The sequence below is a fragment of the Fusarium subglutinans genome (genome assembly GCF_013396075.1).
Source record: "Fusarium subglutinans strain NRRL 66333 chromosome Unknown NRRL66333_c0000007, whole genome shotgun sequence".
In the NCBI taxonomy this organism is placed as follows: domain Eukaryota; kingdom Fungi; phylum Ascomycota; class Sordariomycetes; order Hypocreales; family Nectriaceae; genus Fusarium; species Fusarium subglutinans.
This window is the reverse complement of record NW_023502070.1, coordinates 117,457-131,524: the sequence shown is the minus strand read 5'-3', so window position 1 is coordinate 131,524 and position 14,068 is coordinate 117,457. Positions and strand designations below refer to the sequence as shown.

Here is a 14,068-nt window from a genome sequence, read left to right as displayed (position 1 = left end):
CAAGTCTGAAGTGGGCACAAGACTAACGAAGTTGATAATGAAGTCAGTTCCTGGGCGTTTGATGGACGACCAAAGACACTAGAGGTTCGCCTCTTGGTCATCCCGTTACTTAAAAAGCTAGACGGATTCTTACGTAGCCAATGGCAAAGGCCTTGGTATACTTGAGGATGTTGGTTGAATGCATGGATGGGGCATGTTTGACAGCGTGGCTCAAGCAACGGTTTTCATTATCCGGCATTTGTATCAACACAAGCAAACGAAAGTACCCCAGCTTGTTAGATGCCTGTAACAATGTATTTTAAAGTAAGGAGAAGTGACTCCGAAGATGAAGTGGCGAGACTTTATGCAACACACCAACACCACGAATGGAGGATGGGTTCCTTTTTAGCGTCCCTGGAATGGAAATTCGAGTCGTGAGGGGGTATCAATGACAACGACATCTCAATGGTCGTTTGGGTAGTACTGGAGAATAGTTAGGGCGCATGTGATACAGCATCGGGCTCATCAATAAACCCGATACTGGAGACTATGGGATTTCGAAGGAAATGAAGAAGATCTGCAACGAATCATATGACTTATAGGTGAAGCAGAAAGCGATGAGGCCACAATCTTGATTATGATATCAAGTAGCCGCGGACAAGTAGGACAGTAAGGTATGTGCCATATCGACTTATGACTAGAAAATACCAGTCTACTCATCAGCACAAAGAGATATTTAAACTCCTATGATGCCTCCCAGAAATAAAGTTGATATATTATTATACTGACGCTTGGCGTAGTGTAAGTGAGACACTTCACTCTCTTGCTGGTGTAGTAGATCCAAGTCACACTGTTTTCGATCATTGGCGATTATATGCCGAGTGTCAGTATGGATCTTAGATGATATATCAAAAGTATCTAAGGTCCAAAGCCAAATTTGTCAACGTATTCTGAAATCATGAAACAATCATGCCGCAAGAGGGAGATTTGGAGATGCGGACCAACGTAAGTCCGTCGCACCAAATCGAGTCAAGCCCGCAATTCTAGGCCCCACTTCTGGACCCTTGCTCCCATCATGAAGCCTCTTTCCATTGACCAAATTTGGTTCACATTTTCTTGTCACTCTCGGGATCGCACTCGCCGATCCAACTTATCATGATGAGCTGTGCATGCCGAGCCACGCCCCTGAAAATATTCGTGCAAGGCCTATCTCAAGTTCATAAAGTCGACGCATCACCCTCCCTTCTCCGTCTGCCGATCCGCACTCGACCGGCGTTGTACCAGAATAATTTCGCCTTGGCGCGACAGGCCCGATCTTTGCATTTTTCAAAAGCCCTGCAAGATGCTTCCGGAGAAGCCGCAAGAGATGACGACCCTTTCTCTCATATTCGGGCAGAAGATGAAAATTCAGCGGTGAAAAACGACGACCCTTTCGCCACGGACGAAAATCCGGAGTTGATACCATGGAAAGCACAACCAGGCACCAATAACGAGGCTCAAAAGCCTCGGAGGAAGAGAAAAGAAAAGCCAGAAGATTTCACGACCCTAAATTACCGCCGAAACCAGAGCGTGAGACAGCAACTAGAAGACGATGAGGAGGCAAACGAGTTCAATAGCAGTCCCAACCGGCGAATGAAGGGCCCTTCTTCGTTACAACCACAACCAAAAGAGAATTACTGGAAAATCCAAAAAGCGGCTCTGAAGGAGAAATTCCCAGAAGGCTGGCGTCCTCGAAAGCGTCTTTCTCCTGATGCTCTGGCCGGTATACGGGCCCTTAACGCCCAATTCCCCGATGTCTACACCACCGAAGCCCTATCGAACAAATTCGAAGTATCACCCGAGGCCATCCGTCGTATTCTGAGGAGTAAGTGGCAGGCCAATCCTGATGAGGAAGAGAAGCGAAACGCGCGATGGTTCCGTCGTGGAAAGGAAGTCTGGGAGCAGAAGGCTGCGCTGGGTATTAAGCCGCCGCAGAAGTGGCGACGTGAGGGTATCACGCGAGATCCTAGCTACCATGACTGGAAGAAAGAGGCGGCCGAGCGAAACCGTGCGAGAGAGGAGCGGGATGACTTGGAGATTAGGGGTGAGAATGCCCCTCGTCGACGTACTTATACTCCTCGATCTGAGGGTTATACGCCTCGTCCCGGTCCTCGACCTGAAAGCTATACTCCTCGTTCAGCTCCTCGAACCGAGGGTTATACTCCTCGAGCTCGTATTCCTCGAACCGGGGATTATACCTCTCAATCAGTCCCTCGAACTGGACGAGGAAGATCTTAAAAAAATGTCGAATGTACGATGGCATGATGAGGCTTTGCATATGGATCGGCGCTGGTGCATTGTACTATAGTTGTAAACTAACTCTACTATTGAAATGAATTATGCACGTTGGAAATGTATATCATGATGCAGCTTTGCAGGGTATTGGGTAGGAGGAATTCTGGTATATAAACAATCAGTATAAATCTGGTCATATAAACAACGTATCAGGAGTGTTTCTACCAATGAATTGGTTCATCACTATCACACTTTGTTGAATTTGCTGCTTGTCAATGGAGGCTCTCGTTTGAGAGCCTCGGCGAGGTGGGCTCATGGTGACAGGGGTAAATGTGTTTTGTAGCAAGCTGGGCGCTTAAGTTAGAGATGGGTTTCACTGCCACATGCTAACGTTTATCGAGTCTTGGCTAGGTAACTCGACCACTTTCTGGCCTTTTCGTTTCTCTCATAAAAGGTTCATCTTGAGCTCTGCACTCATCCAATTCCTTCGCAGATATACAATACTCACTTAATTTTTCCTTGTATATCATCCTCATCAGCCAGGAATCATGCCCACACAATACCCCCGGCCCCCGCAGCGTGAATCGTGGTTTGCGCCACTCTCCATCGACCTCTTCCTCAAGGTCCTCAACACAACACTTCTTCACCCCTTCGTCTGCTGGATCATACCGCTATGCTTCCGTGCACAGACAGTGAAATGGGAAGCGCCGCCTATGGTAGCCTCTATTGCGTGGGCTACCATCGTGACACTATTCTGGATGGCCAACGTGGTCAACCAGCGCATTGCTCACGGAATCCCACGTGAGGTTGACCTCAGCGAGGAGGTCATTGTCATTACTGGAGGTGCAAGTGGGATGGGTCTGCTCGTTGCTGAGGTTTATGGCATGCGCGGCGCGACAGTGGCTGTGCTGGATGTGAACGAGATGGAGAATACTGAGGCGCGAGGCGTCACGTATTACAAGTGTGATGTTGGCGACAAGGATCAGGTTGCAAAGGTTGCGCTTGAGATTGAAAAGGATGTAAGTTTTGAGCTTCCGAGACCATGAGATTTGTCACTAATAAAATACCAGCTGGGCACACCGACGGTGCTCATCAACAACGCGGCTATTGTTATTGGGAAGACTCTCTTGGATCTGTCGCTTGATGAGATTGACAAGAGTCTTACGACTAACCTTCTCGGGCCATTCTACTGCCTCAAGACTTTCTTACCTGCCATCATTCGCGGTGGAAGGGGCGGTACCATCGTCAATGTCTCCTCCGTCATTGGTACGGTTGGTGCCGCACAGCTGACCGACTACGCTGCTGCAAAGGCCGGTCTCACAGCAATGCACCGCTCTCTGACGGCAGAACTACGTGAGAGCCATCCCGAGATCCGAACAGTGTTGGTTACACCTGGTCAAGTGAGCACGCCGCTCTTCTATGGGGTCCAGACACCCAACTCCTTCATCGCGCCGGTAGTTGAGCCCGTGGATGTTGCCAAGGAGATTGTAGCTGCCATTGATAGTGGAAAGGGTGCTACAGTTGCGATGCCACTATACGCCCGTTGGGTTGACTGGCTCAACGTGTTGCCTGTGGGAGCGCAAACTATTGCGCGGTGGGCTGCGGGAGTGGACCGTGGGATGAAGACGTTTGTGGGGAGAGAGGGACAAAAGCTTGAGTGAACTTGACGCTGGCGTCAGTTTTTGATGAATACGAAGAGTGTAAAGTTTAGACAGGATTAAGAATAATAATGTGGACTTAGAGACGATGTATGTTTATTGGAGCATTAATATACATATGTTGAACCAGCACAGGCGGTGACCTGGGGAAGTGATCCTGAGGAACCTTTTGGCTGAATGAGAATACGGTTTTCAACTCATGGAGTTCTAGGAATAGCCAATGGAAAATATGCCGATTCTATCGGACAGGCTTCTTGACTCTTGTCAAGTTTGTCGGAAGGGTACCGATCCATAATATCTCTTATAGGCAAATGATTCATAAGAACCTGTTGTAGCCTGCCATTCAAGTTGCGTGACAACCTAAACGAAAACAACTTCTAAGCTTACAAATGCATGAAACATGCAATAGACCGACCTTGAGGGAGAACGAAATCCTATAGGAGGAGAAAGGGGATCGAGCGATTGACCCCTGGCTAAGCGGGCTTTAGACAGTTTAATACCGTTGACAGCTCTGGATAGGCTGGGTTGAGCGGCCGGGTACAGAGAACCGCATCGCATCATGTCCATGAGCTGGAGAGACAGATGGAAGAGGCCTTGTGCAGCTCTGCGGGCGCTGTTTAGGTTGCTGTACGGCCGTTGGAACTTGGCCACATGGGATTTGTTTGTCGCTTGGACATGCCGGTAAGGGTTAGGAATGGTTCATGATGGAGAGCTCTATACGGGGTGAGACTGTTGCCTCTACTTATTGTTGAGTCTGAGGAGTTGCTGAGAAGAGAGCAGACGGTACAACATAGAATGAACTGTATGGCACAGGAATGAATGTTTCAGCCCTGGTTTCCCTTCGGTGACGGAAATGACATTGCGCCCGTTGTTACGGAAGAAGCGAGGCCGGGTGAGGTTTCATGGAATGACCCGAGAGTGTGGAAAGTTTGCAAGCCCAACAAAGTCTCTTTCTGCCTGTGCTGTGTTGTTAACAGTCTTTGTAAGTGATGAGAAGAGGCTGGTAGGCTGGGCTGGGCTGGGCTGGACTGGACTGGTATTGGTGTACATACCGTCCTGTACGTTGGTTGTCAGTCAGTCAGTGGTGGTGGGGATAATAGACCCTGCTTGGCGGGGGGGGAAACACCTAAACGTCATGTCACTTGAGCCTTGTCTACGCCCGCAGAAGCTGCACCTTGATCCATTGACGGGTGGATCGATTTAGGAAGTATTTTCAGCAGGTGTAACTACTAAGGTATGTACATACACTCGAGATGTGAATCCATCGAGTGCTTGTCATTGTGTCTGTCTGTCTGATATTGACTGAAATGTTTAGTTAGCAGTTAGGTACTATAGTCTATCAACGTTGGATCCGATATTGGAACATGAGCACGCGACAATTAAACATTGGATCAAAGCCCCTGCTTCCCTTGGCTGCAAGATTAATTACTAACGACAAACTACTGTATACCTACTTGTAAGTCGAATCGAATCGGAACCGACGACCCGTTGTGCTGTAATACGCCCGCTCGTTCCGTTACTTTGCGACATAAAACGCCCGCTACAGCTGGACCTAGGAGTTACAGAGTTGGTTAACGCTTTGAAAGATGTTCATGATCATCTGAAATCAGACAAATCGTCTAGTCACACAGCAAGCCACTACATCATACATGGCACAGCACACTTCTGTCTGTGCTGTAATGTTGCTGCAATTTGACAACATGATTTGCCCTATCCCAACTCGATCTTCAAATGTGTCACCCAAGTCTCCCCCCAGAGAGACACTACAAAAAGGTGCTTGCACTCTACTTTAGAGGCTAGACCTACCTTATCTGACCCTTCTCCACCAATCCAATCACGCCGCCATCACATTCTGCACCCAGGCCAGGCCAGGCCAGCCCGCAGCCACGGAGCGGGCAATCCCACTTTGGCTGCAGAGATAAGCCAGTCCAATCCGTCCTCCATTTTCTCCCACGCCCTTTTCTTACATTCATTGCAACTACAACTCCAGCTTGAACAATCCAATTGCAGCTCAATTGTCTCTTCTGACGGACTTTGTTCTGGACCTACCCAAGTACCTAGCCATGTCCATGCGTGTCCGTGTCACGCCTTGAACCATGAGGCGAACCCTGATACTTTATCCCCTATCCCTGAACATCACATACAGTACAACTCAACTCAACTCAAACTGAATCATACATACATACATACATACATACATACATGCTTTCATATGAAACTACTCAGGTCCCCTGCTCCCAGCCTGTCAACTGTCTGTCAACTGCAGCTGCAACTATAACTTACTGTCACTGCCACTGCTACCGTCTCGCCGAGTATTCTGACCTATCATACTCTCATATTGCTTAAACTCAACCGTCAACCTAGGTAGTCGCCGAGACATACACTTTATTAGTGTCCGTCACCTTATGAGAGACTCAGTCAACTGCTATATAATCGGCCCCCAACTTCTCTGTCGACAACTACAGATGCAGGTCTAAATCACAAACATCGCACCACAAGGGGCCTTCTCCTACCTTTCATCTCATCAAGTGAGCCGTTTCGACAATGGGGCAGTGGTGGGTTGACTCTCGCATCGAAGCTACCGTTACCCGGTCCTATGTCGCCAGCCAACTCCTCCCGGATGAGATTGAACGCCTGGATCGTCCAGTCGCTTTTGGCGGCGAGGACTTGACAGAGCGCACCTACTGGGAGAGCATCCGAAATGATGCGCCTCGTTTATTCCTGATTCTCGTCGACCTTGGTGTACCGGATCAGATCTTTGGTGTTGTCGACGATGGCTGGGATGACGCTGAGCTACCGATTGCCCTAGAGGACGTGGATCGCCTCTTGTTGACAGCAACTCGTGATGAGAAAGTCGAAAAGAAGTTTTACCAGCGCCAGTTTCATTACCTTCTCAAGCCGTTGCAGCGAGGGAACCATGTGGCGTACAAGGACAACGAAGTGGTACCCCTAGACGTGGTCGAGAAGCCTTCCTTGCCAACGCACAAGTCGCACGGAAACGACAAGGTCAGACTTCCAAATGTTCCAGGCGAAGTCTTTTATCGAAGACGATATGTGCTGGGTAACGGACCTGGGGCTATGCCAGTGCAAGACTTTCTCGATGCTGTCCATGGGATCAAGGGTCTGCAAAACGAGCACATGATCTCGTATTGGGCGTCGTATACGCAGCATGGATATGGATACGTTTTGTTTACGCCAGCAGGTGACTTTACTCTAAAGTCATTCCTGGCGACGACACCATCACAGTTCAAACATCTTGCCAAAGCTCGCCGGAGGGAGCTTGTTATGAACTGGATCTTGTGCCTCGTTGACACACTCTGTGACTTCCACGGAAAGAATCAATCGCATGGATACATCAAACCTTCGACCATCTTCTTTACCAACCAAAACCACGTCTTTTACTCCGACTCAACACGACTCACGCCCGACAACGTGATTCTTCACACCGATAAATCGTCGTTTGATCGTGAACGGTACGACTATGCCGCACCAGAACTGTGGACTCGACCTGCAGGAGCGACGAGCCCGACCGGTAGATACCCGTCTGATGAGCATTTCGGTATGGTGCAGACGTACGACCCGAGCGGCTCACCAACGGCGATGTTCATTGCGCCCAACCCTCAGCTGAGTGGACAGCAAGCCGACATCTTCTCAGTAGGCTGCATCATCCTGGAGCTTTTATCATTTTTAGTCAAGCGGACGACGAGCAAGTTTGCGACCTTTCGATCAGCGAAACACAAGACGGCCGGCCGAGGCGGTGCAGTGTTGGACACGTCTTTTCACAAGAACCTAGGTCAGGTGGAAGCGTGGATGTCAGGTCTTGCCAAAGATGCGTCTCGAAAGTCATCGTCGAGCAAAGATGGCGCGAATATCCTTAAGGGTGTAACACCTATACTCCACGTCGTGACGGGCATGCTGGCGATGAATCCATATGACCGACCTCCGGCGATTGAAGTACAACAGCGCGTTTATCAGATTCTGACAGAAGTGTGTGGCATTTCAGAGCCACACTGCGTACATCAGTATGCGCACGATCTCGAATCCTCGTTTGGAGGGCTGCAGATTCAGGCTGTTGGTGATGGTATGATGGGCGTCAGTCCGCCTGGGGGATCCAACACTACCTACGGGACACCACGGACGTATGAACACAGCCGCAATGGCAGCAGTGGAGGATATTCACAAGTAAGCCGGACGACAGGAAGCAGTGAAACCGACATGGATGCTATACACACCGTAGGGTCAGTCGGTCTTCAACAGATACGGACTCAGGGCTCATGGCCTCGCAATATCGCGTATACACAGCACACGGGCGTAGCGCAATACCCCGTGGGCCAATGGGATACCACGTGAAGACATGTGATGTTCTCCTGAGATGATGACTTTGATGAGCCTGTGGGGACCGAATCCTTTTTTTATTAGGATTGAGGAAATGAAACGAGATGGCATTTATTACCTTCTGTTTACATCGCGCATGCGGTCAGCGAATTTGTGCTTCATTTATCTGAGGCAGGGCTGATTTTACGGCATATGAGGCTGACTTATACCAACATTGAATTTATTTGCCGGAGCAGGTGGGAATGGAAAAAGAAATTATTATTATCATCAACTTTTGATGAAACAAACGAGGTTGGAAGGTGATTGTTGATATCGGATACGGGATTGGGATTAGGATTGGTCATGTGGAATTATGCACGATTTACGATGGAATGAGACTTCAATTTCAATTTTAACCATCATATCATCAACTGTATATGTAACTTGACTTACGTCGGCATTGATTGACTGGAATGCATGCATGGAATTTATGCAGGGTTTAGCTTCGCTTCAGCTCAAAGGGTCCTGTCTGCCTCACGTTGGTTGTATGTGTGTTTGAGACAAGCGTGGAAGATGAAACACTTGAAGGATTCGAGACTTTTGATGTCTTGGCTAATATGAAAACATCAACGTATCAGTAGGAAACAACGCATGTTATTTTTCATAATTGCGATATTCTTCACAATTTTCGGGCCTTGCCGAGTTAAGCATCATGCAAGACCGTTTCAAGACATGGATGGATAGGATGAACAAACCCCTGACGAAACGTGCTGTATGTTTACATGTGCCAAGAATAATCTGTAAGATGTGACTTTGGCAGTTTTTTCGATGATACAGATACAGATAAAGATCAGCATTATTAAAATGTTTATCCTCCGACAGATCGCTATGTATTCCAAGCCAGACACAACCTCAACACCAGTCAGGATACCCTGGTCTAAGTTACGGAGCATCCAATCGGCGCAATAGTGGGACCGTGTTGCAATTTTTCGAGGCGTACGTCATGAGCTATGGGAATGTGGGGGATTAGATTGGTCTGGATGGAAGAGGAGTATGTATCTAGGCAGAGAAGAAGAAACAGGAGAAACTTTGAGAGGAGAGAGAGGGTAGAGGACACGCGGTAATCGCGCAGTCATAGGACAGAGGCAGAGAGGGAGAGGGCGACAAAGCTAAAAAGAGGGCCATGTGAACATGAGGGGTTTTGTTTATGTTGACGGTTTCCCTCTTGTTTGTTTGTTTGGCTTGGTCTGACTTTTGACTGACAGCTAGTTAGAGATCAGCCTCGTCTCTTGGTTCGGGTCAGTGGGCAGCAGCGCCAGTAGTTCAGGGGCATTGCGGCAAAACAAGTCGGGTGCTTTGAGTGTAGTGCCATGAGTCGTGAAACCTCCTGAGGCTTTTCCTACTAAAATGTGCTGTACCTTGCCCCCTCGAGGGACTTTCTCTACAGGCTACGTACAATATGAATACCCACGATAACTAACACAGAAATGAGACCTGTTCTGCTTGATCAAGAAATACCCGAACGTTGAATGTGTCGTCAGTATGCAACTCAGCGTTACATTGGCACAATCCCAGCCCTGCTCGATCCCTCGATCCCCTGCTCTCCAAGCTGTAGAACTTCTTGCTCTTGCATGCTATGCAAGGCTGCCCGCCCAACGAGAGAACGGATCTGACTCAACTTCAGTGGCACGTCCCACTAAAAGGAAAACACTAGCACAAGGCTTGCTTGCTTGCTTGGTCTTTCTAGCGCCATTAAAGGGTTTTCTTGGTGCGAAATCAGGAAAAAGAGAGCAAGAAAATTCGAGAGCGTCCAATCGGTTGAAACTATTTTATCGGGATACTAAACTAAAAAGGGCGATGGGAAGATCCACTGGAGCTTTAGCTTAGAAGGCTGCATATGCAAACTTGCGTAGCTCGAATCAAGGAAAGGGATGCGGATAAAAATGGTGCAGAACAGTGCTTGCAGGGGGTCGATCCAACATTGATTGACGGGCAGTAATGAATGGATGAAGATGAGGATAAGGGTCAAGGAGAGCAAGCGAAAAAAAGCTTGAACTACTTTAATATCGTACTCTCCCTTACCCTTCCCCAGTCAGTTCGATCAATTGATTATTCGTTCCTCGCATTATCCTCTTTTTCGTCATCACCGTCAACAAATTGACATCTCCTTGAAGCTTATCAGCAAGCTCTTTTCACCATCTCCCAATCAGCTCACTCCCGATTAAAGGAAAAGGTCTCTAAACAGGATCCGAAGCAACCCCCCACGATCGGAACGCCCACACACACTCCTCAGCTCATCACACCTCTTTCTAAGCCGTCGACGCGTGGCCGGCCCGTCCAATCGTTTTCTCTACAACTTCCTTTACGGTTTTACGGTTATTCAGCTCGGGCTGCGCGCACCAGCGAGGCTACCAGGAGGGAATACCCACCCGCTTTGAACAAGGACTTCTTTTTGAATCGGGGGCCTCGTCACCTTTCGTTACAAACAACCCAACCTTCGTTACAGTTTTTGGCTTTTGTCGTAGTCTAAGGGACTGGACACCTTGGAAGGAAGGGAGACAGAAAAGGGTTAATAACCTTGTCGATCGATCGTTTGCGACATAAAGCTCTCTTGTCTTGGATCACTATCTTTATACTACGCCCTATCTGTTCGATCTTTTTGTTCTTTCTGGAAATCTTCTGGTATTGTTTATATCATATCGGCCCACGATGCGCTCGCCAATCTCGCTCCTCATCTTGCTCTGCACGTTCATGGCTTTAGCATGTGCTGCTGAAGTTCACATCTCGAATAACAGAGCTCCCACATCTCAATTCGCGGCACATGGTGAGATAGCCCCCAACCGCGCGTTCTTTAAGCTTAAAACACTAACATCGTCAAGGTGTTGCTTCCCAATTACCTAACCGCGACCGAGACATTCACACCCAAGACCGCTCGCGACAAATCGCCTTATCAGAAATGATCGGCTCAAGCGCAAAAGTATCTATCGTCGAGACCGCCTCTCTCAATGTCAAGGCCTTTGCGCATGGCGGCATGAGCTTCCTCTTCGGTCTGGCATCTTCCTCCAACGACGTACTCGATTACATCAACAACGGCACCAACTCTGTGTTTTCACGATCTGTTACCAGCGAAGAAGGCAGTGGAGCTTCAGGGCGGAAACACGTTGCTTATACTAGCATCGCCCTGGTTCTCGTCATGCTCTTCTTTGCTGTGTGGATGTGAAGGAAAAACAAATACACAGAGATACAGCGTTCACTCTTTTTTCGCGTGCGCATATTATGATACCCCTACCGGATTTGGCGTTTCATCTGGGTCGGCTTTTTTGCATTTATTATTTACTCGTTATTTACTTTCTTGCACTTCATTGTTGCTCTCCTGAGTGGATGCTGGTTCATGGTTTGGAGATACATTCCTTGGTGAAGCTGGGCAGCTGTGCTGCATCCGGAAGAGAGTGCCCGTTGAATGGATTAATGGATGAATGATTATGGTTAGAGAACTAATAATGATGGCTACGTAATGACGTGTTTGGAATATGATGTATATCGCATCAGGTTGGGCATATCCCGGGGAGACAGAAAACTTCCAACATCTACTATAGCCAGGATGCCAAAATACACTGGTCTAAAGGCCTAATAAGATATACCAAGCTAAATTCGGTCTATTGGTCACTTAAACAGAGGGCCCAAGTTTTCTTGCCTCTCCAGCCATACCTATTCCAAGGGATACAGATATAGTTCGGAGGTACATGAGAGGGTATCAAGCACAGAGTTGCAGTCAGTTTTTGGGCGTTTTGATAGAGCTTTAATATTAAGATCTAATCAAATAATGAATATTGAACTTCGGCTTCCTTCGCTGCAAACATTGAGGATAGGCTAGTAATGATTGCAACGCACGCGACTAGGGACAGTCATATTCTTCTCCAACAGCCTCGTTGTCCCGGAACTTGGCGACGAGGGGGCAACGTCTGGGCCAACAATGATGTCCATTGCTTTTAGCCCATAAGTTGGCTTCTACATAGTGACACGGGTTAGTCAATTATGTTTGTGTTTGATGATGAGAATGAAACGCACCCGTTCGGATGGATAGCCTTTGAAGTTCTTGAACATGACAACTGGAACGACGACTGCCATCACGATGAAAACGACGAGGATGGAGACGACCCGGGGGATACAGACGGTGATGCCGCACCTTTGGCAAGATCGACCAGTTCGTCTAAAACGATGTGGAGGAGGTGGAGGAGGTGGAATAAATGGTGGTACGAAAGAGTTGGCCATAATGAAGATCGCAAGGACTTGATGAGGATGCCGCCAGGTTGTACCGAATGTGTTATAGTAGTTTCAAATGTGCGCTCCGACGGGAGTCTGGTTGAAAATGAATGATGATGGAGTTGCTCAAGTCAACCGTTGCTCCTCTCGCTCAGGTGAATAAACAAGAACACATGGCAGCTCTTTCCTCCAAGTCGAGGAAGAAACCAACAACCATCAGCTTTGGGTAAAGCAAGGTAGGTAGGTAAGGTAAGGTAAGGTAGCCCTTGACACTCAAGCTGGTGCAGAGTTAGGGGGGATTGCATTCTATAACCGGTTGATACCAACCTTGTCATTTGGCATGAGGTGGGTGGAGGAAGTTATGCACCGTCAATCACTCTGATCAAGGGCCTTCCAGTCGTTAACGAGGGACGTGGTTATTTTTCATCGACGCTACCTGTAGGCACATTAAGATGGTTACGATTCCCTGCGAAAGTATCTTATATGATCTGCTCTAACCTGTTATTCTGTGATAGTCGATCACAATGCTGTACAAACAATGCCAGATGCAAAGGAATTAACCAGACGTAAAGTTGGCCTGAAGAGAAAGTCTTTCATTATACTAGATAGCGAGAAGTTACACGGTTTCTTTGCCTATTCGGAGCAACGTCTTACTTCCTACCTTACTTCGGGATGTTATCCTCATCCTCCATATGGCAACAACTATAACTCCCTAGGTAACTTGATATAGGTAGTAAACTAGCATCAGAAGGAACCGTACAACTCAGAGATTGGGGGAGACACTTGGACAACTGTCCCCTACCCAGCGTTTCAGAGCCGGCTACACTTCACTGTCATCTCCGGACCGTTATAGACCCATCATTTGTTGAGTTGCCCGTTAACAACTTCTGCCTTTCACTCACCACCATCACTAGGTGGTATGAGGAAACCCCAGATAATACGGCTACGGACGAATGAGAGAAGATGCATCAGCACTGCTTCGCCATGGCCATGAGCGAAGACTCGGCCATGAGTAGCTATCTGCTATAGAGATGCTGGTGCATCTACACTCGACTCCCACACTTGCGACTGCGGCTACCAGCACCAGTTCCTAGGCTGTCTTCTGTCCCTTTTTTTTAGGTGAAATACCTAGGAGAGAGACCACAAGAGTTATCCTGACAGTTCTGTTTCTTCGTGCTCTAAACTACAATTTCCGAGGTATGGAAATTACAATACTATTAAACATAAGGTAGGTACCTAAAGTTACCTCCCTTTAGGTCTAGGCTCTCAAATAAGCAAGACCACGTTGAGATTTGCTTGTTTGTGCCCAGGTCGATAAGTCATGCAATCAAGGAAGGTCCAGATAAACTCTAAATGTGCAACTATTCTGTCGTTTGAAAACTCCTGAGGAATGAGAGACCAGAAATAATATCAGTACAAGCCGAACCTACCACGCTGGATAACCCTGTACGTGGCGCATTGAATAAGACAGTGTAAGTCGCTTTGAGGGTCTTCTACTTCTACTACCTACATACTCGCATTCAAGCTTCGAGGGCTTCACTTACATGGACAAGTATGGCCAATCACATCTCTTGTATTCA

General features: G+C 47.9%; 4 protein-coding genes across 4 annotated transcripts; all 4 read left to right on the top strand.

Moving 5' to 3' along the window:
• Positions 1-1,134: 1,134 nt before the first annotated feature.
• FSUBG_1357 (Required for respiratory growth 9 mitochondrial) lies at positions 1,135-2,256 on the top strand (the record flags this gene model as incomplete). The annotated part of the gene is made up of 1 exon (XM_036678475.1): positions 1,135-2,256. One exon carries the CDS (start codon positions 1,135-1,137, stop codon positions 2,254-2,256), a length of 1,122 nt encoding a protein of 373 aa, XP_036543067.1.
• Positions 2,257-2,801: 545 nt separating this feature from the next.
• Positions 2,802-3,914, top strand: FSUBG_1356 (short-chain dehydrogenase reductase; the record flags this gene model as incomplete). Its single annotated transcript, XM_036678464.1, has 2 exons — positions 2,802-3,272; positions 3,324-3,914. 2 exons carry the CDS (start codon positions 2,802-2,804, stop codon positions 3,912-3,914), a joined length of 1,062 nt encoding a protein of 353 aa, XP_036543066.1.
• Positions 3,915-6,455: 2,541 nt separating this feature from the next.
• On the top strand, positions 6,456-8,261 carry FSUBG_1355 (serine threonine kinase; the record flags this gene model as incomplete). Its single annotated transcript, XM_036678453.1, has 1 exon — positions 6,456-8,261. The coding sequence occupies one exon, from the start codon at positions 6,456-6,458 to the stop codon at positions 8,259-8,261; it is 1,806 nt and encodes a 601-aa protein (XP_036543065.1).
• A 2,673-nt stretch (positions 8,262-10,934) lies between these two features.
• On the top strand, positions 10,935-11,445 carry FSUBG_1354 (uncharacterized protein; the record flags this gene model as incomplete). Its single annotated transcript, XM_036678442.1, has 2 exons — positions 10,935-11,049; positions 11,105-11,445. The coding sequence occupies 2 exons, from the start codon at positions 10,935-10,937 to the stop codon at positions 11,443-11,445; spliced, it is 456 nt and encodes a 151-aa protein (XP_036543064.1).
• Positions 11,446-14,068: the final 2,623 nt, after the last annotated feature.